The sequence below is a fragment of the Cupressus sempervirens genome, chromosome 3, assembly GCF_028749045.1.
Source record: "Cupressus sempervirens isolate cs-2001-9-10 chromosome 3, ASM2874904v1, whole genome shotgun sequence".
NCBI classification, from domain to species: domain Eukaryota; kingdom Viridiplantae; phylum Streptophyta; class Pinopsida; order Cupressales; family Cupressaceae; genus Cupressus; species Cupressus sempervirens.
In genome coordinates, this window is record NC_143120.1 from 328,994,283 (window position 1) to 329,019,157 (window position 24,875).

At 35.2% G+C, this 24,875-nt stretch overlaps 1 protein-coding gene across 10 annotated transcripts in view; it reads right to left on the bottom strand.

The window, feature by feature from the left end:
• Positions 1-20,944, bottom strand: part of LOC149566325 (uncharacterized) — a 161,398-nt gene extending 140,454 nt beyond the window's left edge. For 9 of the 10 annotated variants that reach the window (XR_016362155.1, XM_089819729.1, XM_089819725.1 and 6 more), the window contains exons 1-7: positions 20,826-20,944; positions 20,632-20,733; positions 13,355-13,391; positions 13,084-13,178; positions 12,757-12,793; positions 12,445-12,539; positions 11,165-11,275 (exon numbers count right to left, since the gene is read on the bottom strand). Coding sequence is in view for 9 of the 10 variants with exons in the window: in XM_089819729.1 (XP_089675855.1) it covers positions 11,165-11,275; positions 12,445-12,539; positions 12,757-12,793; positions 13,084-13,178; positions 13,355-13,391; positions 20,632-20,670 (414 nt within the window). In the remaining variant the exon portion in view is untranslated. Of the gene's footprint in view, positions 1-11,164; positions 11,276-12,444; positions 12,540-12,756; positions 12,794-13,083; positions 13,179-13,354; positions 13,392-20,595; positions 20,734-20,825 lie in introns of those variants that run through there. The other variant, XM_089819730.1, reaches the window with a different exon arrangement.
• Between the last annotated feature and the right edge of the window lie 3,931 nt (positions 20,945-24,875).

Below are 24,875 nucleotides of genomic sequence, written 5' to 3' on the forward strand. Positions count from 1 at the left end.
TCAAACTCTCCGTAGCTGATGACCAGCTTTCTCAGATTCCATCCGGCAAGACAGCGGCCGAAATCTGGACACATCTAAAAGGTCTTCATGAGACTTCCGACAAGAGCAGAGCCTTCTTTCTGAAAAACACTCTGTTTTCTATTGTCATGGATGAGCGCACCTCGCTCCAGGCACACCTGAATCAGATTCAGGAAATCCGTGATCAGTTACTTGCCATCGGTCGCAAGATGGAGGAAGAGGATATTGTGGTAATCACTCTTCGGAGTTTACCAAATTCCTATGAGCATTTTATCGAGACTCTCAACATCACATCTACTGGTGTTGATCTAAAGTTCACTGATCTCTGCACCCTGCTACTTCAGCAAGATCGATGGAAACAACAGTTCGGTAGCAGCTCCAATTCCACCTCCACTGAGCAAGCCTTTGCTGCGAAATCCTTTCAGAAGGATAAGGGCAAGTTTCAGCAACCATCTCAGCAGAAGTCTTCTGCTCCAGCATCCGATGGTACCAAAAAGAAGAACATTCAATGCAACTATTGCCACAAGTCTGGTCACATGAAGGTTGCATGTCGGAAACACTTAGCTGCCCAGTCTAAGCAATCAGGTTCGCAACCCAAAGCGAACAGTGCAGAGCACACTGAGCAGGTGGAATCTGCCTTTTACGCCTTCATGGCTAAAAGACCCGCAGATCATGTACAGTCATCTGCCTGGTACATTGATTCAGGTGCCTCTCGACATTTCACTCACCGCAGAGACTGGTTTACTGACTACCAGCCTTATTCAGATTCTGTTATCTTTGGTGGTGGAGAAGAGTACACGGTTGTTGGTAAAGGCAACATTCAAATTCAGTCTGTTGGGAGGAAGCTCATATTCCTTGATGTGTACTACGTTCCAGGGATGGAACTAAATCTACCCTCGGTCAGTCAGTTGCTGCGACATTCTCCACACTTGGCAGTCACCTTCAGTTCACATCAGTGCACCATCACTGATCGGGCGACTAAGTCTACTGTTGCAATTGGTCTTGAGGATCATGGTCTTTTCAGACTTACTGATTCTGGTGATTCTCAGGACTTAGCTATGGCTGCTCGGCGATCTTCCATCAGCACACTTTGGCATCAGCGATATGGGCACTTAAATGTGCATTATCTCTCACAACTTGCTCGGGATGAGCTTGTTCTTGGTTTGCCAGAGATTCAAACCCAACACCTTGGAGTTTGTGACGCATGTCAAGCTGGGAAGCAACATCGCACACCTTTCCCCAGTGGCGATTCTTGGCGAGCTTCTCAAGTACTTCAGCTTGTTCATGCTGATATCTGCGTCCCGATGGCCACTCCTTCTGTTCTTGGGTACAGGTATTTTCTGTTGTTTGTAGATGATTTCAGTAGAAAAATGTGGGTGTATTTCCTTAAAAAGAAATCCAATGCATTTATTGTATTTCAGAAGTTTAAACCCTTAGTTGAAAAAGAGTCTGGGAAATCTATTATTACTCTTAGATCAGACAATGGGGGGGAATTTTGTTCTAATGTTTTCTCCAGCTTCTTGGATACACATGGCATCCAACGCCAGTTCACCATACCCCACACGCCACAACAGAACAGTGTAGTTGAACGTCGGAACAGGACAATCACCGAGATGGCTCGTTCCATGCTCGAACACAGACATGTTCCGAAGCGTTTTTGGGCAGAAGCAGTTAACACTACAGTTTATCTGTTGAACCGGTCACCCACAGTGGCAGTCAAAGGTAAAACTCCGAAAGAAGCCTGGTCAGGTCGCAAGCCCAGAATCAGTCACCTGAAGGTTTTTGGCTCTCTTGCTTTTGTTTGGATCCCTGATGCTTCACGCACCAAGTTGGATGACAAGAGTCAGAAACTGATGCTTGCTGGATATAGCAGTCTTCACAAAGCCTACCGCCTTATTGATGTTGAGACATCTCGTCTCATATACAGCCGCGATGTAGTCTTTGATGAGCAGCGAGGACCATACATGCCTGTTTCTCCTGTTCCTGATCCAGCAGTCTAGCCTATGCAGGTTCATGATTTGGGAGTTCAGCTTCCATTCTCCAGTAGCTCCTACAGCTCCAGTCCTGCCAGTGATACCTGTACAGCCACCTCCGGCTTCTCCTGCAGGATCACCTCGTTTTGAAGATGCTTCACCTGAGCTTGATCCAGATTCTTCTGATCAGGATCCTGCTGATCAAGCATCTCCTAGTACTACTGTTGGTCATTCTCCTCTTCGGCCTAAGTGGTGGGCTAAGACACTTGTTGATCTTCATGATGATGAGCTCATTGATGGGAGAACTACTCGGAAAAAGAGCAAAACTATAGATTCTGTTAACTTTGCTCTTATGGCCAACATTCACAGTGTGTTTGAACCTCAAACATATTCCGAGGCTAAAGGAATTCCAGAGTGGGAACAGGCCATGCAATCTGAACACCAGAGCCTACTGAAGAACAACACTTGGGTCCTTTCTGATCTTCCCCCAGGGAAGAAACCCATTAGCTGCAAATGGGTCTACAAAATCAAATACAAATCAGATGGTACTTTGGATAAGTACAAAGCTCGTTTAGTGGCAAAGGGCTTTTCTCAGCGTCAGGGCATTGATTATGAGGAGACCTTTGCTCCTACTGCAAAGATGAGCACCATCAGATTAGTCCTAGCCATGGCAGCACAATTTGGCTGGAATGTCCATCAGATGGACGTAAAGAGTGCTTTCCTAAATGGTGATCTCCATGAAGAGGTCTACATGACGCAGCCTCCTGGTTTCAAGGTTGCTGGTAAAAACCATCAGGTTCTCAGATTGGTAAAAGCTCTCTATGGTTTGAAGCAGGCCCCTCGGGCATGCTACATCAAGATTGATACGTACCTCAGTGATCAAGGCTTCAAGAGGAGTTCTTCAGACTCAAATCTGTACATCAAGACTACTGACAGTGACATCATCCTTCTGGTTATCTATGTGGATGATCTGATCATCACTGGCAGTTTGGCATCTTTGATTCAGGGAATCAAACAACACTTATGCCAGTCTTTTGATATGACTGACCTTGGGCTCATGCATTATTGCTTAGGTGTTGAAGTTTGGCAACAGTCTTCTGGTATATTCATCTCTCAGTCCAAATATGCCAGAGCCTTGTTAGACAAATTCCGAATGCAAGATTGCAAACCTGCATCTACACCTATGGAGAAAGGTCTCAAGTTATCAACCAAGTCTGATTCTCCTTCCGTTGATGATACTACGTATAGGCAACTAGTAGGCAGCCTCATCTACCTATCTGCTACTAGGCCTGATATCAGCTTCGCAGTCAGCTATATTTCACGCTTTATGACAGCTCCTAAGGCTGATCATTGGATGGCAGCAAAGCGTGTGCTTCGTTATGTGAAGGGCACTTCTGATTATGGACTTCTGTATTCTCGGAGTTCTAATCCTAAACTCAGTGGGTTCACAGATTCAGATTGGGCAGGCTCTGTTGATGATAAAAAGTCAACATCTGGATATGTGTTCAGTTTGGGATCCGGTGCAGTCACATGGACCAGCAAGAAGCAGCAGACAGTTTCTCTCTCTTCTACAGAGGCTGAATATAGAGGGACTGTTAAGGCAGGATGTGAAGCTGTCTGGCTTCGTCGGATGCTTGGGGATATGCAGATGTCACCAGCAGGACCGACTACTTTGTTTGTTGATAACAAAGGCGTTATCAAGTTAGCACGAAATCCAGTCTTCCATGAACGAACCAAGCATGTGGATGTTCATTGTCATTACATATGACAGCTGGTTAAAGACGGGACTATAGATCTGCAGTATGTTCCTACCTCAGATCAGACTGCAGACATTCTCACCAAGCCTCTTGGTCCTGATAAGTTTGTCAAATTCAGAGGACAGCTTGGTGTGTTAGATAGATTAACCATTAAGGGAGGGTATTACAATAATAGATAAGACGTCTATTATTAGTTAATGGTTATCTTGTAAATATCTTTAGCTTTAGTTTGCTTTCGTTTTTTGCTTTCTCTGGAATAGAATGTTTCTATTCTTTACGATCGTTTCCTAAGGAAACATCGTCTCTTCCTTTTGTATAAATTGACCTTTCGGTCTCTGTTATTAATAAGCAAGTATTTACCAATTACCTTGTAATAGTAACTACATTAACCCATAAAGACCCTCAATTGTGTTAGAGTTCTTAAATTTGGCCATTTTTCGATGGCTTTAGTTTCTCTTCATCCACACTCATCCCTTAGGCATTGATTTTATGACCAAGGTCCAAAATGTTTAGGACTTCCTCTGTGTTTCAGAACTTCTTCCCATGTCATGATGTAGATAAGGATATCATTGAAAAATATGAATAGGAACCTTTTTAGTGGTTTTTTGAATATATGGTTCATGCATGATTGAAATGTTGCGGGGGCATTTGTTAGGCTAACACGTAGGACCAAAAATTCAAAGTGTCCATAGGGACACCTAAATGTGTCTTGGGAATATTTTATTTTCTCATTCTTACTATAAATCAATTTTCAAAAGTACCTTGCTCCATGGAGTTTATCAATTACTTCATCAATTCTTGTAATAGGGTAACAATTTTATTTCTTTTTATTTGTTTAAGGCCCTATAATCTATACACATGATGGGAGGATGCCAACTAGAAAAGAACAAGGTTCGATATGTCCCATCTTCAGTGGCTCTTTGATGGATTGTTTCAGTCTCTTCAATGAGCTTACAGGGGTATCGATAGGAGGTACTGAGCACAAGTTTAGCCCCTTCTTCTAATTCTATTGTATATTCAAATCCTCTCTTTAGGGGTAGTCCTAGGATGAATATTGACATGGATTCTTTACTTTTGGGAGTAGTTCTATCAAGAATCACATACATTGAGAGGTCCGCTCCCCTTCTCCAAGTCTAAAGATCCTCTCCATTCTTTTGGATGAGACCGTCTTTGCGGATCCGTCAAGCAACCCTCTCAAATTGACTTCTTGTCCATTATGTTGGAAGCAAATTTCTAACTATGGGAGATCCATAATAAAGTGTCAATGTATCAAAGGACTGTATCTAAAATATTGCATGAAGTACCTCTCGTTTTGGGCTTCAAAAGGGTGTGAGAAACAATCCACATGAAGTTTTATTTATCAAAGATTTTGATTAGCATACAGTAATACTTGAAGGAGCATAATGTGATCTTTTAATTAAAATTCCTTCGGGTCATTTGTCATTTACAGCATTTACAACTACAGGCTATAAAAACACACAATTCACAAGAATCGTTTGTCGCTTGTCACTGACAACTAATATTGTTATCTAATATTGTTATTAAATAGAACATCAAGATGAGGAGAATATCCTTAATGTGACTAATCATTTGTATGATTTCATTTTGTTGGAATCTGTGGAAAGGTAGGCAGGCATTTCTACACCAGTAAATCTCATTTGTGAGAGAAGCATGCACAACATAAATGATTGTCCTTACAATGCCTAGAGAATGTGTAGTGCATGAATGCCAAGCCCATAGCCATGGAAAGGTGGGAGATGTCTCTTGTACAAGAAACAAGAATAGGGACAGGAGTCATTTTTCAAATATTAAGTTTCAGGAATTCAAGGAAGCATGACAATACAAAACATTTACATGTCTGACTCTGTAAGTAAAACTAAAAATTCAAACACACACGTGTATGTATATGTGTGTGTGTGTGTACACACACACATGCACACACACATATATATATATGTATGTATATATGTGAGTGTGTGTGTGTAGGGCATCAAAAAAATGGCTAACCACTCTCATCAAGATCAAATAAAAAAGCCCTTGCACTACATATGGTTCCTGTAAGCTGTAAACATAACTCTAACCCATCAATTTAGAGATTATATCTGCAATTGTTGAAAATAATTATATCACATTTGTTGTATGGAATGCTTCTACTTCTTGTGAGCTTTCCACACCATCCCCCATTGCAAATGGGTACCCCCCTCTTTTTTTATCGAGTGATCAGTCTGTATATGTTTCGTTGTAGTTTGGCAACGTCTCGAAGTATTGAGGGTCTTGGAAGTCCAAATCATAGGGTGACCTATGGTGTAAGTAGGCCATTTGAAAGTCAAAGATAGAGAGGAGCAAGTTATTTGCAAAGTACCCAGCACATGGCCAAATTTTAGAGAAATTGAGTCTTAATTGAAATCTGACATGACTGGAAAACCTGATTTGGAGTCCAAGTTCTAACCACTGAGAGAGAATGGGAGTCTGGTTAAAGGGGATGAAAGTGTGGAATGAAGATGAAGATGGAGACATTCATTTGGTAGGAAAGCCGACATGAGAATGCAAGACAAGATAAAGATGCGATCTAGACATGAAGTTGTGAGACCTTTACAAGCAGATCTAAAAGTGCATAAGAATGAAAATCTTTTAAAATGGTCAGATTCATGAAAGACGAGGAAATTGCAAGTGGGAAATCAATGTTTAGATGAGCCTGACTTAGATCACCTTTTAAGAGACATGTCCTAAGGTTGATCAGATTCAAACCTCACCTTCGACATGCATGTCCAAGGGACCCCATTTTTGCACCCTCTAGTCTTGCCCCATTCAACTCCATGTCAATTTCGAGCAGAAGCAAGGAGAAATCTGATCCAAGTGAGTAGAGAGATCAATTTCTCCAAGAAAGAGACATGAAAATCAGTCCTTAATCAAGAAAAAGGTAACAATAATATCCTCAATTGCAGCGTAAAACCAGAACAATTTCATTTTAATCAAAAAATAATACAAGTTTGAAAATGAGAAAGCGAAGATGTAAGAAAGAGTTTGCTTTGAGCAGGAACGCATGAGAATAGATGGTGAAGGAGGCATAGACTGTCCAAAGAGAGGTCGGAAAACAATGAAATCAGACTATCTACATCTACTTTCAGATCGAAATCATCTCCTTGATCTTGCAAAAATTTATTTGGAGGCCTTGAGAAAGAAGGAAGATGAAGTAGACACCCTTACCTTCGAGCTGTCAAATACTAAGGACACCCTAGAGGCTACCTTAGTGGCACTTCAAGAAGTTGAAAAGCAGGAAGATGAGCTTCGTAATAAATTGATTTTGTCATATTCTTCTTCAATTCAACATTCAGATATGATAAATAAGGAGGACCAGCAGGTAACAGCAGTTAATGAACGTCATGTGAGAGAATTGGTACAGGAAGATTCGTATGCAGCCATGAAATTGTAACAAGTGAGCATGATGCTGATGGTATATCAGTTTTCGAGAAGGAAACTTCATGCCTTCAGTAAAAATAATGATGGGAGAGGACTGTGGACCTTGCAGCCATGAGGAAAAAGATTTGATGGGGAATAAATTTGATTTCCAGAAGGTTCCATCTCTTGGAGCAGCTCTTGAGGGCTCGTTCTCAAAAGAAGAAGCTGCATAAACCTTAGCTCGTTTAATACTGCAGATAAATTCATTGAATACCTCATCAGGATTGTTCATTTTAATGAGGGACGAAAGGGCCTAGGGGTGGAATCCCAACATAGAGCCTGCAAACACTTAGGCAAGCATTTGGAGCTATAAAATCAGATTACATGCAATTGCTTTTGGATAGAGATTGTGCCATCACCTTTGCAAGACAGCTATACAGAGCATTTGTAGAGAGAGAGGTACAAGTGGTTACCTCAATGGCTGTAAAGATTAGATAATAATGATTAAGTAGATTGAACAAATTAATGATTAAGTATATGATGCTGGGAGTACTGAATAAATGAGGGCAGCAGTAATTCCGTTATCACTGAGGGTGTGCATGACGATTACACGAGAGTAGAGCAGGATAAGTGTGATTCATTCACACTTAATACACAGATTGTGCATGATAATGCATTTCACCGTTATTACATTGTGAGATATTCATGTTATTTTTCATTCAGCCCACTTACTGATGACTTGATGCTCCGAAGGACACATAAGTCTAGGGTGAATGATTGGTATGAGGTACATTTTCCAGCAGAAAAAGGACCCAAATCCTGTAGGCCTTCTTGTTTACATCTACAATATGGTCACCATTTTGGATACAGGTTAGAGAGGCAATGTTGTGGTAGTTGGGTATTTCATCTGTAATCAGTTTAGATTAATAGGATATTACAGATAGTGGGAAAAATGGATGGTTGTTTTGCTTGTGGGATCCAGGTGGAACATTCCCATGGATACTCAGTGTTTCATGGAGCAGGTCGGAAAGGTTGGAGGATTTTGTTTCACCCATTTCCTAGACATGTTGATATATAATGAGCTCCCACCATCATTTGATATTAGAGGAACCAGTGGCTTCAGCTGGAGGGAGGTTCTCAGTTCGATAGAGGATGTTTACATTCCTGATAGTAGACATGGTAGGTTGATCTGACTAAGAATGGACATGGGATGATTTGGTACTCTGGAATCCCCATGATTGGTGCACTATTTTTTATGTATTATAATGAGCTGCTTCACAACTCCGAGCATGGCGATGCTTACATTTGAGCAGCGCAACAGATTGGCCAAGTAGTGTTTTACAGGTTGATATGAGATTTAGGCATTTGGTTTTAGTGTGCATGTGCAAATTGCTTGAGTGCAAGCAATCTTCGGGAAGGGAGGCCTACTTTGTCTCCATATTTTGGAGCTTATTCTAATATTATTCAATGGTGTGCCATCTGGAAATCATTTAGGAACACTTCGATTCACAATTACTATTTTAGTAAAGGACTTGTTCATACTTACTATGTATAGTAAGGCATTGAGGCAATCACATGGCATCATATCTATAATTGGAAAGTGGATGGATTATTCCCATGGGTTGATATTGAAAATTATCAGGGGGTTAATAATTTAAGTTATTAAAGTTAAAACAAGCTTAACTTTAATAATATTCAATTATATTAAATGGCTTTATGATTTGATGACATAAAGGAGGTTAAAGTGTAATTAAATCATTTCCATAAAATGACAATATAAAGTCACTTTGATTAAAAAAGATCTCCAACTTGTTCGATAAGCTACTTCATACGGACCAATTAGAAGTAAAGAATGATTTGTACCGCATTGAGCGTGGAGGTTCACTGGGGGTCTGAGTAGTCTTTATAAATGAACCTTGTCTCCCTTCAAGAGCATGTTGTGACACGTGATATTGAAGCTATTTCTCTATTGTTGCTGGAAATCAGTGACTGTTGAGGATAAAACCCCTTAGAACCAAGAAGGTTTGGACGGAAACCCATCCCCGCAAGATTGGTGGATTCATGCAGAGTTCACATCTGAATGTATTGGTGAGTTTTAAAATCAACAAGCAGTGCAAAGGGCTTCTTCTTGCAAACAAAGTTGAATCATATGTGTTGGGTTCAGACAGCTAGCTGCTGTTTGTGAAGATTATATGGTATAGGAGCAGAGTTATTCATTCATTTTTAGGCAGTATTAAACTTCCTCTCCAATAGCCCAAGACCAGGTTTACTTATATGGCTGAGCATTGACATTGGAAGGAGATACTAGTGGCAGCGATTGGGATGTTTGAATCCCTCAGAATACCAGCAATAGAGTTTTAGCTGGGCTGCAGATACTGTGCATAAACATCTGGGTTTTTAGTAGTCAGAGGTGTCAACTCCAAGCACTCATGGCTAGGAATGATTCCCCAAACAAGCAAGATGTCATTGGCAGATCCAAGTACTCAGCCACATCATTGAGATCAAGACTCAACTGGTGAAAACCAGAATACAGATGAGTTAGTACAGTGCGTGTGTTTTACCAGAAGTCTGAACTTCAATACATCTCTTCTGTCTGGAGCTAACCATTTGTGATATGGACTGGCAAAACATCTAGTAAAGTTGTTGTGAGATGATAATGAAGTTTCCAAATATATAAATGTCTGTTGGGTGATTGCAGTCGACAATAAATCAGCATTTATATTGAAATCTGAATGTTTGATTTGCATAAGCACTTAGGTCTGAGGAGATGTTTGACAAAATGACTCAATAATGACCAGTGGTCTGTAACCAGTTTTCACTCTTAAGTATTTGTTAAAATGATGATGCACAAAACTTTGTTATTTTGGTGAGTTTAGCTTGGATGACAAGTGTTTTGTAATATAAGCAAATTTATCAGATTTTGATTGTCATGCAAGTGTTTGACAGAATTCCTATGCAAAGGATTTGTGTTTTGTGATGTGATTTTTGGCTCAAGAACTCAAAAATCTCAATTCAGACCCTGCTCACTAATTGTTTGACAAAATGCCTGTGAAACAAAACTGAAAATTTGAAAACAGAATGGATAGGGGATCTTACAGAAGGTGAAATGGCATGCCACATTGGATGACAAGTGTTTTGATTTATGTATTTGTAATACAAGCAAATTTATCAGATTTTGCTTGTCATGCAAGTGTTTGACAGAATTCCTATGCAAAGAATTTGTGTTTTGTGATGTGATTTTTGGCTCAAGAACTCAAAAAAAACAATTCAGACCCTGCTCACCAATTGTTTGACAAAACGCCTGTGAAACAAAACTGAAATTTTGAAAACAGAATGGATAGGGGATTTACAGAAGGTGAAATGGCATGCCACATTGAGCTAGCCACAACCATCTCTCAATATGTTTGATCTCTTGAAACCATGGGAAAAAAAAAACTTGCATCAAGAAGCATGTGGTTTTGTAGATTGGGAGATTATGCAGCACATGTTTTCCAATTCCCATTATTTACAATACTATCCTATAACCTACATTTATCCTTTTCCCAGATAGTTCCAATTAATATTCTTAAACTCATCCACTCTCTCTGGTAAAATTACAACAGAAACACCTTCTCCCTTATTGTATCAAGTTACAGTCTATACTTTATGTTAATGCAAAATGCAAGAAAATAAAGAAATCAATATTAAAAACTCAAATGACAAATCAGAACTGCCCAGATAAGAAACCAAAAAAAACAGCATAATCATTGAGTTAGATATTTAAGCTGTTAGCACTAAAATTGAAAAAAAAAATAGTATGTTTCACTGCCAGTTAAGGTTTTAAAAACTTCTCATTTGCTACTATGAATTCATAAATATTTCTAAGCCAACCACAAAGCCATAGTAGAAAATAACAATGTGACATGAGATGTAAGTGATAATAGTTAATATAAAGGATTAAACAAGACGTCAATAGTGTGACTGAAAAACAGCATGCAAGTTCCAAGAACAATATACTTAAATCTGTTAAATACATACCATATCTCCCATGAACTCTTTAAAGTCATTTGTATCCATTTCTACACTGCCTTTCATATCTTCAATTTCTTCATTCACAATTTGTTTTACTTCTTGAGAATCTTTTGAAACCTGAAGGAACCAGGCTTAAATTAAAATTGAAAATCTTTACTCTATTTTGCTCAAAACAAACTTTTATCTCTTACATGCATTGTAAATAGTAAACATATTAACAAAATTCCTCTTCTAAGTGTTTCATGCAAATTTTCCTCTTCCTTTTTCCTATACACCTCTTCCTTTCTCTGAAAAAACCATACTAAATAAGAGAATTGACACCCTCATAGCTTCTTAAACTATCCATTTTTCAGTCCACAAAAATATGTTACAAATCCACCCAAAATTATACTAGAGCTATCTCAAACACTCAACAAGGGCACTGAAATTCCTCTAATGTCATCCATAGTCCATTCAAAAACTTCGTTTTCAGGGTAGCAGGAAGGATGCTATCAAAGGTTGTGGAATTGGGCAATTGCACCAACTTATCGTTCCTCTTCTGAAGTTCCTTTGTCCCTTATGCTTAGATTGATACCATGACTTACTTGCAAGCTCTCTTGAGGCACAGACAAGAAGGACGGAGTCAAAGACTTGAGGAATTTAGCTTTTACACCTGCTAATAACATTTACTTTAGATACCCAAGCCTTTTCCACCAATTGATTTTGTGATATATAATTCCAAAAGATCGTGTTTCTTTGGGGAATTTTCATCCAATCCCAGTTGAGCAGCTAAAGTCCCCAGGTCTGGGCATTACCTTCCCTAGTATGCAAGCTTTTTATATAGTAAATCATGAATGCATTGGGATGTTATTGCACTCGCCTTCAATATGAGACAGCTCCATCACACAAGAAATTAAGCCAAAAAATTTATGTACTTTCAGACTCTATCTTGCCCCACCAGTGAGTGCTGCTAGATCTGAATCAACTAAAAACAGGACTGGATATAATCCCACTCCTGACAGAGATGCTGCACAATGTAGTGAAAAGGGTAAATTCAACCATTGCTACCTATGCTGATTTTGTACCTGCATATGATGTTTCTCCCATCAGCTTCTCTTGCATCTACCACTTGTATCTCTGTTACTGGAGGACATGAACCCCCACCCAAATCTAGGCAAGGTAATGACTTTAGATCTATAAGCTATGGAACAAAAAAAAGGGGCTTCTATTTATTTCAATAGAATAATACAGTGCATAATTAGTGTCATTTCATGCTTATGAAGACAATTTCTCATAGCATAGCATACCTCTTCCTCAGATAAGGTAGATGTCTTCTTCCTTGAATAATATGACTTCTTTGAAGTGACTTCAAAGCCAGAGTCAGACTCTGCTAGCCTCTTTCCTGTAGAACACATTGAAAAATGACACTAATTAGGCATAGAATGCAAAATTAAACACCAAAAAATGTGGCATGATACCAATGTATGTCTATTGGGAAGAAAGATTTCTATTCCTGAGTATTAGGTGTGTGTCACGAGGTAAGTTAGCTGCAAAAATGACCTACTAGAAGGGGCCAAAGTTCTTTAAGTAGCTTAGCATGATGAAAAATGAACATAAACCTGTTCTTCGGTTGCTGAGGGGAGTGCGGGTAGCAACCTGTAATATATAACATAAGAGTAAAATCAACTGCATGTGATCTCACAAATTGTCAACTCTCTTGATGTCTTAAATCTTTAATCTTAAAATAAGAGTAATATCAACTGCATCATCTCACAAATAATTAACTCTCTTGATGTCTTAAATCTCAAATCTTCAGTTAACAGAAAACCAAACACATCGCATTTTAAACAGAATCTGTCCTGATTCTCAACAGCTTTAAACGGTAAATTGAGAAGGACAGATTTCAAATATGTCAGAACATAATCTTCTCCTGTAGTATGACGTACCTCTTCCTCAGATAACTTGGGTTTCCTGTTCCTCAGATTGTATGTTTTCTTTGGAGTAGGTTGCAGGTCATCATCAGATACTAGACTCCTCTTTCCTGCAGAAACAATATGCTGTGATTAGCAAGCAATGTTAAGTGAATCTTGAAAAAACAATGATCCAAACCTGTAGGGACAGTCACCCTGAGAGTTAAATTCTCAAAGTTGAGGAGAACATATAGACAGAAATAATGAAGATGAAGAAACATAGGGTAGATGGTAAATTGCAACATACCTTTTCTGCCAGTACTAGGAGGAACATCACAATTAACCTGTATCATTCCTTGCATTAGATAGGATTTAAAATATTACGTTGCACATGATGCTGAGAAAAATTATTTACCATCTAACAAAACAGAAATATCAATACGCTAGACTTACTCACAGGCTGGTAAATGTTGCATCTACAATACAAATAAATTCAAGGAATTATAGCAGTCAGACATAATAGTTATCTCATGACAGTGTATTGTTCCCATATGACAATTTTGTCTTTTGTCAAGTTTCAAAAGCTAAAACCTTGTGTTTCCACCATTCAAGTGGTTATATTTCATTGTCTTGCCCTCTTAATCTATGGTGTTTCTGGTCCTTTCTACTGGATACTTTTGCAGAGTTAGACGATGACTGCAAGCTCAATAAAGTCTAAATGATTATAATGGTAGACTTTATAGTATACTGGTACAATCCTGGACGCAGACCACAACTTAACCATGTAATTCTACTCTATGTATAGGTCAAGTCTGCCATAATGGCAATAGAGCGAAAAGTCTCCTTGCTCATAAAAAACTAACTGAGTTGGCATTCTTCACCATTGCTCAACTCCAGTTTGGTTAGGCCCTGAAGAAATTATCTTACTTCAAGCAAGGTAATTGATGCTAGGAATTTTATGCATATTTCCTAAGTTACCATTTCGAGTTCAGTTCCATGTTGGGGTACAAAGGAGCAGTTTGCCGGTATGGCAAAATTTTGAAAAGGGATTTGGGTTCGTTAGTACAAAAACATGTAAAAATTATATATATACGTAAGTCACAAGGTTTGAATTCAAGTTCGAGTTCGACAACTATGAAGTTTGGATGAAGTTCGACAAGCTAAAAAAAGGGAAAAAAATTGACATTAAATTCATCTAATGTAATAAAAATATATATAAGTATATATTACTTATTATTATATTATATGTTTGAGTTTCATGCAAAGAACTTTTCAATATAAAACTACAAAATGAAACATTTGTCCATGTCCAACAATATATCCAATAAATACTCATAATAGTTTGACATTATAGAGATAAATAATCATAATGATAAGGCAAGAGCCTACAACACAATGGTAACTTGTGAGCCGCTCAATAAGGAGGTCTTGAGTTCGAATTCACTCGACACATAAAATAATTATTAATTAGAATAAATAACAATAATTAATCTAGGCTTCAGGCAAGAGCCTACAACGCATTGGTAAATTGCGAGCCTCTCATCAGGGAGGTCTTGAGTTTGAATCTACTCGTGATTAATACATAATAATAATAAATAACCTAGGCTTCAGCCGTTTATCTATCAAAAAAATAATAATAATAATCTAGGCTGATCAAAAAATAATAATAATAATGATAAAGATATTTATAGTTTACAAAAAAATAAGTTTAATATTTTAATATAAATATTTACAATTTAAAAATTATAATATTTCAATATATAATAATAAATATATAGTGTGTAATATGTAAAAAATGTAGCAATTTCAAAATTCACAAAATTAAAAAAAATATAAAATTTGTATAACGTTTTCAAGTTTACAAAATTAAAAATATATATAAAGTTTGTATTATAACAAATTAAATTAAAGTAATATAAATTAAACAAAAATAGTAATATAACTAAAAATGTAAATTCTATTCATACTACAAAAATAAAATATAAACTAACAATCTTATTAAAATAAACCTAAACCTAAAAACTCAAAATCAAAATCTTATAAGTTTATAACTGTTAAAAGACCCTAGGCGGAGGGGAAAGAGGGGAGTTGCAAAGACGGGTTGCTACAACAGATTAAGGAGTTGCAGAGATGACAAACGAGAGTTGCACAACAGATCTGAATCCGCAATCTAAATCCAAAAACAGACAGCCACGATTTTGGTGAACAACTAGACACAGATGAATGATATGATATGATATGATAGATTTTAATGACGTCCATGAGGCTAAAGCAACCTATAGGACCTACACGATCACCCCCCAAGTCAAGAGTGGAACTAATCTAGCTACAAAGTTTTGGTTAACTTGTCTCTCCTTCTCTGAAGTTTGATAATCAGAGTCGTTATTCTCTTCACTTGATCTTCCTCGAATAAGCAGTTGAAGTCCTTGTTCTATAATATCTCTGTATAACCAGATCTAATGTCATTGTATGGCAGGCAATCCTTGATAAAGTGTTGCTCTATCTCTATTGCTCCCATATTACAGAATAAACGCGTTTTGTCTACCCACTCTTCCTTTGGAACTTGCCATCTACCAATTTCACATCACAGTCGGTGTGAACTAGTTATGAGTTGCACCATCAGCATTTTTGCTTTCCACTTAATAGGTGCTCTTATATAGGCCTTTTCATCATGACTAAAAGTGGGGTTAAATTCTTTAATGTAACAAGACTTTTTCTGCCCTATGTGCCTTGTCCATAAAATATTGCGAAATTTTTCCATGACAAACTTCTTTATTTCTTTAATGCTCTCCAAGCAAGTATGGATGTCAATATCCCATTTTCGCATCCATTTGTCATTTTGCTTCATCCATGTGCTTTTTCGCCCGACAAGTTTTTCATCTACGACTAGCTTGGGCCAGCGATGTGTTTCTAAACCTTGGGTTTTCTTTAAATAGCTTAGCATCCAAACCAATGCGACAACTTCTAACGAAAAGGAACCCACCTCCACCAATAAGATCTCATACGGCACCGTGTTCTTGACTTTGAGATTGCATGTGATGAAGTGTTTTTGAATTCTTTCTACCTATCACCATTTCTATTCGAACATACTACTGCCCCACACTTCACATCCGTATAGAATAACCGTAGGGACCAACAAACCAAAAAGAGTTTTCATGGTCGTCGATGCTAACAACATACAAATGAAAGTCTAGCCACCAATGCTCACAAAAACACAATCTAAAGCCCTAGCCGCCGTTGCTCACAAAAACACAGACAAAAGCCCTAGTCGTCGCTACTCGTAAACTATTAGTGCATTCTCAGTATGGTAGAAGGGTTTTATTTATAATGAAAAATTGGTCGAAAATCCTAAAATATGGGGTGATGAAATACTATTTTTGCAAGACGATAGCTTTTACCTATCCGTACGAATTTTGGACGAACTTTAACGAATTTCTTTTGGTTTTTTGGGGTTCGCCAAATTTCAAATCTGAAGCTAAAAATTTGGCGAACCCTGTGACTTAGCATATCTGTATTTATGAAGCCTAGAAGCATGAGTTAAGATTCGAATGTCACATAGTATCATAAAAACATTAAAACAACAACAACACCATAAACTTGTAATCATAGCATCATGAATCATGATCATACCATCATAGCATCATATACTTCAAGTTCAACATCAAAGACTCGAAACATTAACATTAAATCATAACATCAAGTTCAAATATCATTGTTTGAAGTTCAACTAATGGATTAAAAATTTATTGATATTCTTCTTCTTCATAATCTTCATCTTCTTCTTCACTTCCCTTTTAAAGAATTTTATCTTGGCAACATGTTTGAGGTAGTCTTAGGTGGTATTAGGTAGTAGCAATTTTCAAGTCTCTGAGTCAAAGAATAGGTTTTCTAGAAAGTAATGTCTGTTTTGGGTGTGGGCCAATGGTTGAGCAAAGTCTGTTAGGAAAATAGAATTGAAACCAAGTGATTTGTGAGGAAATGAGTTAGAATCATTAGAAATCCTTGTTCCAACTTCAAATTGACCTCAAAAAACCAAGACAGGTTGTTAGAGCTAACACTAGTGAAGGCATGTTGAATCCTTGAATTTGGCTAAGTTTGGATTTTTTTTTAAACCCTCAAAATCTAGAATCTGCATTTTAACTCCTATCAAGTTGAAGCCTCTCAACATCCTGACAGTATTTATACAAATATTACTTAAAACATAAGCAAACTTATACTTAAATGCTATATTTTTATAAATCCTCTTGCCCATGAGCTAAAAAAATGACTAAGTTCGACATTAGTTCGACCGGTTTGTGACTACTCTGCCCAGGTACAACTGGCAAGTGGGTTTGTTCAAACTCGGTGGCTGAATATCGAACCATGCCCAGACCAAAAGACAGACTATACCAGTACTAGGAACCAATTAGAACTTTTGCTAATCCAGAAGGCATTTGTAGCAAATTGGGTAAAGCATATTTCTTCTATTATTAATATTAATATGCATGGAGAACTTTTACTGGTTAAGTGAAGCTCACACACTTCACAGTTAGAAGTTTGCCATGTAATTGAGTGCCTTGGGCACTCATTCTTGGTACAATATCTGCAAGGATTACAGAGGTGGTTGGCAATTGGATATTATGGTTTCTGTTGATGACAGGTTTGTCGTTGATGTCTACATATACATGTTTGTGTTTATAATAGATAATGATTATGTAAATCGTAGAGGTTGGGTTGGTTAGAGAAGTTGGGATTCAACAGTATAAGCTATGCGAGCTTAGAATCATGTTCAGAAATGTGTTGAGATACTATATCTGTGTTCGCATATGTTTTGATTCAGTATTGCATAAATTACAAATCATTTTGTGAAGACTGGCAGCAGGCCAATGTGTAGGAAAACAAGTTGCAAATATTTGGCTATATCTTATGAGTGAGATTGAATTAAGGTTAGCGAGCTTGGATCGTGATTGAAGAAAAGTTCGTGATGATATGTTCGTGTTAGCAAGTCTTGAAGATCATTTTGGGAAGGTCACTAAAGTGAAAAGTGTGATATGTTCACTGGCAGCTGACTTTTGTATTGGGAATTATTTTGGAAGTTGTAAAGTGCATTATAATGTGCGGGAACCTTAATGAAATATCTTAATAAGGTCCTATGTAACTGATTGTACATTGGGGAATCTCCAAATGCCAACCTAATTATCTTTTGAGTAAGGTATATAGAAAGATGTTTTGGTTGGGTAAAATAAACCATCATTATGTATGTTATGTATTCGATCAGTTGATGCGAACTTAAAGGCAGAATCATCAGAGTAGAACAAAGCAGAGATAGAGTCGATTGATGGTGTTGTACTTCAAAGGAACAATATTGGCAATTGAGTTGCTGTTTTGGTCAATTCACTCTTTTGATTTGTTATCTTGAAGATCTGTTGTATACAGTTTCTGAAGCAATTTGGACAGTGTGTTCAATTGTCTTCCTTAAAGCTCCTAACAGGACTAGAACCTTCTGACAAGGGTTCAAAGTCCCCTAACAGGGACTAATGTACTGATTGTATTATAATTGACCCATAACAGGGTCACATTGTTTCACAAGGAATATTTATATTAGTACATCATCTTGTGGGTGCCATCCCCCTGGGGTTTTCCCTCAAATCAAGGGTTCCCTACTTAACAAAGCATTGTGTTATTGTGCATGTTTTATCTCTTGGTATTGCTCACCATTTTGGTTATTGAAGTTGGTCTTAATAAGTTGAATTTAAGTTTGATTGACACACAACTGATTCAGCCCCCACCCCCCTCTCAATTGTGTGGGTGCACTTCACTTTCTAACAATATCACCCTTCTTCTTTCGGTTAGACAAAATTACTGTGCTCTCCCCTGCTTTCAACTCATCAATATTTCTTCAATCTGCACATAGTTACCATGGCATACCATACATAAGTGGTTGTGACTGCTATGAAGTTGAGTTTTTCAGATCCGTCCAGACTCCAGAATGTGCTATGATATGTTGGAATAGACTCTCACTATTCTGGCAAGAAGCTCCAGACAATATCATGCAACCACATCAACAGGGATGCTTAGAAACAAGAGCCTTATAAAATGCTTTGTTGCATCTGATTAAATGATCCGAGTTCCAAGTACATTGTAAATTCCAAGCTACAAGGCCTGAACATTCTGCAGGCATGTCTGTCCAAGGAAATTGAGAGATATGAATAAAATCCTGTGGTGCTAAACCAGAACATTTTTTCCTACTGCCAAATGAATTTGGACTGTCCCAGCACTTCTTCACCAGCTTTTGGGATGAGGCTCCATCACTCTACCCTTTGACTCTCTGAACTCATATAAATGTTGAGAGTCTCTGCCCAGAAGGTGAAGCTTTGGGATGCCCAGGAGGAGCCACTCCTCGTTGCAGAGTTTGACCATGCAAGTGACCCTGCTTGTGCCACACACATTACGTTGCAGGTCCCAGTGAAGAAGCAGAATAGCTTTGGTGAGTTTGCTGGGGCTCAGCAAACAATGTTAAATATTCTTATCTGTCATGGCAGTTCTAATTAGTGCAGTTCGCTGAGTTTTGTGGATTTTTTGGTTAGGTCTGATTCTTTGATCTTGAGCCTTGACCCTACAGAAAACTGTCACACTTATTGTGTAGCTTCTTAATTTATCATTTATTAGGTTCCGCTGAGTGTTGTGGCAAATGTTTTGGTCACATGAGCACTCTGTGTGTGTTAATAGTCAGAAGTCTGGTTTTTAAATGGCTTTACTTCATTAGAAATTTCCTTTTATATTCTATAAGCAAGATGGTCTATATCAGAATTGAAAAATAGAGGGAAAAAACTTGAAAATCAGTCACAAAGAACATTTTTTTGCAGCAGAAAACAATGGGGTTTTCATTCGAGTGCTCATGGTTTGACCTAAAAATCACAGTTAAAAGAGGAAAATTTGAGAATTGTACCAATCTTTTGGTTAAAAAAACGGTTTCTGGGTTTTTCAATTTCTGTCGGTTTTTTTTTTCCTGATTTTCACAAGTTGCTAAATTTCCTTTCACAATGAGTAAGTTATTTTATGGATTTTGAACCTAATGCCTATGCTCATTGGTGCTGAAAATCACTTATACAGAATTTTAAATTGCTTATTGCTTTAAATCCAAACCCAAAATGTTTTCAAAGGATAGAGTAAATGTTAAATCTTATTTTCTATAGAAAGAATAAATTAAGCCACTTAAACATAATAATCTGGAAAGCCTGATCCAAATAAATTGGAGCATTTAGCCATTGAATATGTCCAAAGTAATAAATTCATTCTAAAAATAACAATAACAGCATGCTTGTGGAGTACTGATATTCAACTAAACCAAATAAAACGAGCCACATTAAACTATCCAAGATTTATCATAGAAGAAATATATTAGGGCCCTATTTCATGTTCATGGAGTGCTAAAATGCATTTCGATAAGATTAAATGAGAAAACCCAACACCAGTCTCGTTAAGTACAAAAACTTAAGTCAAAACCATCAAACTATACAATGTACTTTAACACAAACAGCAATCCAGCTAAATGGTTTACAAAAACACCTCTGTAAGTTATCATGGTATTACGAAAACAAATACCGGTTCTACTGATGCCCCGTCACTGGATGCCATTTCCATATTGAGCTTTTGTCTTTAAACGCCTCGATCAATCAAATCGCATAAATTCCTGAATTTGAGCCTCTGTACTGAAAAATAATAATAAGAAAAAGAACCGAACTACGACGACATAAGCTAGAACACATAAGAAAATTAAGTATAGTCACAGTGTATACCTTTCTAGATCAAACGGCGGGAAAATCGCTGCCTAACCCTGATAAGAGATCTTAGAATGAATAAATATCAGGGCGCCTTTAAGATGTTTTTTGTGACTACTACTTCACTTTTTAATGGGAATACTTGAGTGCTAATAGAGATTAAAACTGACCAATCCAATTAAAGAATTTAAAAGATTATATAATCTTTTTCTAATTTTTCATTATTTTATAAATCATATTTTTCATTCGGTCCGTGGGAGAAAATTAATTTCCTTAAACAAAAATACAAATATTTCAACTTCATCATGCATTAATGTATGCATTAATTACAACTTTATCTTTTCCACATTTGTGATAGATTTATTTTTTTTCGATCATTTTATTTTCCACCTCACACAACATGTTTAATCAAATATTAATTATCACAATCTATTTTTCTTACCAAGTTCAAATATAGAGTTAGATATTTTTAATTTCTTATTTTAAATATATTTATTATTTGTTTTACATTAATGTTTATTTTTTACTATTTGATATGACTTGTTCCTAAAACTTCATTTGAATTTCTAATTCTTTTAAAACTTTGATTTTTTAATAAAAATAGTTAAATTATTACTATTATTTTACTTTTATAAAAATAAATTAAACAATATTATTTTTTAATTATATTTTATAATAGTGTTTGTAATATGTATAATTGATAAATGTTACAATTTATAAATTATATCATTTATTTTTATTAATATTTTTATTTAAACAATTTATCATTTAAATATATTTAAAACTTAAATATATTTTTTAATATTAATTAATAATTATATTTTATATATAAAAAATACTAAAGGAAATAACCACAAAAAAGAAATAATTCAATATATATATATATATATATATATATATATATAAAGTTTTTATAAAATATATATTAAAATCAAATAGTTATATTCTATTTCTTATTTATTACATCATATTTATTTATCAACATCAAATTTATATGTATTACATCTATTTATTAATTACAAATGTACATATTAAATTATATAGATATTATTTCATAATTTAAAATTACTTAATTTTATGAAAATTTTGAAAATACAAAACATTAAATAGTAAACCTTCTTTAATTGTGTAAAATTAAACAATTAGTTTTACTTATAAAATATTTTTATATTTCAATACATTTCATTTTTTCTTATACAAATGTGAGTTTTAATATAAAAATTAAATTCTTAGTTTCATTAATTAAAATATATGTTATTATAATCATGATTTTATTTTGACTATTTGTTTTATTAAGAAAAATAATTATATTTAATTCTCACACACACACACACAACTTATGTTGGTATCACTCTATCTTACTATTTTACATGTCTTCCTCTTCCTCCTCTATATTATCTATCATTTTTCCCTCTACATATATGTATGTTGTTATTGTTTTATACTGTTATTTATCTCTAGCTATATCTCTATCGTAGTTTTTGTCCAATGGTAATAATTAAAAAATGTTTCATCACTTCTTCAAGTTCTATAATTCAAATGTTAGCATGGATATATTTCCTCATTGCACATATTTTAAGTTGTCAATGTAGAAGGTGCAAATTTGTCTAAAGCATATGTATTGATCGTAGTATGATATTAAGTACTTTGTGTCATATTGGAGACTTTGGCCTCTTATTCTTGGGCTTAAATGTCCAAAGATATAATAATATAATACGAGAACTTAACAACAAAATATGAGCCATCCTATCAGATCACAAGTGCATTTCTAGGACGAGAATTTAACAACAAAATATAAGTCATCCTATCAAATAGCAAGTGCATTTCTAGGCAAAAATTAATGCATTCACAATGTCAATTTAGAACTATTTAACCTTATTATCACTCATCTACACCTCTACAACCATTATGTGTTAGGCATGAACTATGACGCATTGTGTCTCTTGTTTAGACTATTGAATCTCACCCTCCTTTTCTTTTTCTCCCCTTTTCTTTCATTTTCTAAATATTTTCTCTTTTTTAAACTTCCTTCAAAGTTGTGAAAATGGAGGTTATAAGGGACATTCTTCTCATTAAAGATAATTAGCTTAAAAGACATAATCAATTTAGAAGTCATATAATCAACTTTTTAATGTTACATTAGTAGAATTATGAAAATTGTGTTTTTATGTCAACTCTCATTTAGGTTTGGATCTATTTTGAAAGAGTGAGAAAGGATGTATTTATTTTATTAGTTCCTATCTTATAGGCAGGAGACTATAGTTTTTGCCCTGTTTATACTATTATTACTTTTTTCAAAAATCTGAAAACATTACCAAACATTAAATGTCTCTTAATATTATTATTAAAATACATATTTTTCACACTTAAATGCTATTTTTTTTATTGGTTATTACTATTTTTGCTAGTGGTTTAAATATTTTTAAAAATCCATTCAAATTCTTTTATTGCTATGTGAAAGGAAAGTGGCTTAAATAAAGGACCGGCATTTAATTTGGCCTTAGTGGTTGCATTATATTCATTACACTTCCACTGTATATGCATTTTATTGAGCAACCATATATGCATTTTATTGTGCATTGCATTTCATGTCTAACTCGTGATTTAAACTTATTGGATTAAAACTTATTATATTTATGAGTTTTAATTTAGCATTTTCAAATTTAATTATAAAATGCATATAGTTAGATGCAAGTCTTTTAACTACATAATTTCTATTAAATATTTTTTGATGATTTAATTGGGTGAATCATTTTGAGTCTTATATGCGCAGGATTGAAGTTAAATATTTTTATTTGTAAGTAAGTTAGTTTAGATGTTTATACTTTCAATATTCTATTTTTAAGAATTAATTTTTTTCATTCAACTAAAATATTTTTAAAAATATTATCTACACTTATATTATATAATATTTTAAGAAACACTATTATAATATATTATTATTAAAATATTTTTATTTTTATATTATATTTATTATAATAGAATATATGATATATATAAATAGAATTTAACTATATAAGATTTGCGTTGATTAAAATATTTTATATACTATGATAAATTTATTATTTTAACATTAGATTTATACTAAAAACTATTAAAACTAAGGCAAGTACTAAGCCATTATATTGCACTTGTTTTATATTTCATACTTGCTTTTTGGAATACTCACAAAGCTTTGGTGTTTTTTTGGGTTGGGTTGGAGATAAGTAAAACCAGTGTAGTTGTCTTTCTCCATTTTCTCCATTATATTCTATGGCTCATTCTGCCTTATGTCATTATTGTCTTTTATATTATTTGGATTTTTTTTGTTCATATCACATCAATATTGAATTTGTATTGTATTGCAACAGCCTTATATATTTTTATAAAGGGTTTGTATTTATTTCAGGGATTCCATTCTCAATAACCCATCAAAATAGAGTTATACAGAGTTCATATTCTTCAAGTAATGAAAACCCCAAGTTAGAGTGGTGTGTTATGTACTCCTTGGATAAAATGGTGTTCGACATTATACTTTAGGAGAAGATGTCTACTCTCATTATGAAATTAATAGTACATAGTTTTTGTCATTGCATGGAAGACTCCAGAAATCTTCATTCTTCTTCTTTCCGTAATTTTCTATGTTCTGGGCATTTTTTATATTTGTAGTTACTAACTTTCAGTTTGTGCTACCATTCAATGTGAAGCTCCACATTGGCCACGTATCTATTCTCCTCCTTAGCCAGGTACATATTCTTTGACATCTCTTTTTAAATAAATATTTTTTAAAGATAGGGCTTTGTTTTCATGGTGAATATTCTAGTGTTTGGCCCATCTTGTAGTAAATCTCATAATTTCTTTCTGCTATCTGATTAATCTTTTTCTTGCCTTCAAATTTTTAGAGTAATTGTTACATGTGATATTTTGAGGGACAAATTGGTGTATTCAAATATCTTTTCTCTAAAACAACAACTATGAATATATATTGAAATAAGTATATACAATTATTTTATTATTTTCTATCTTTAAATAAATTTATTTACAATAACTAATATTAGTTTTGTTGCCATAAAATTGTTTGCAAGAAAT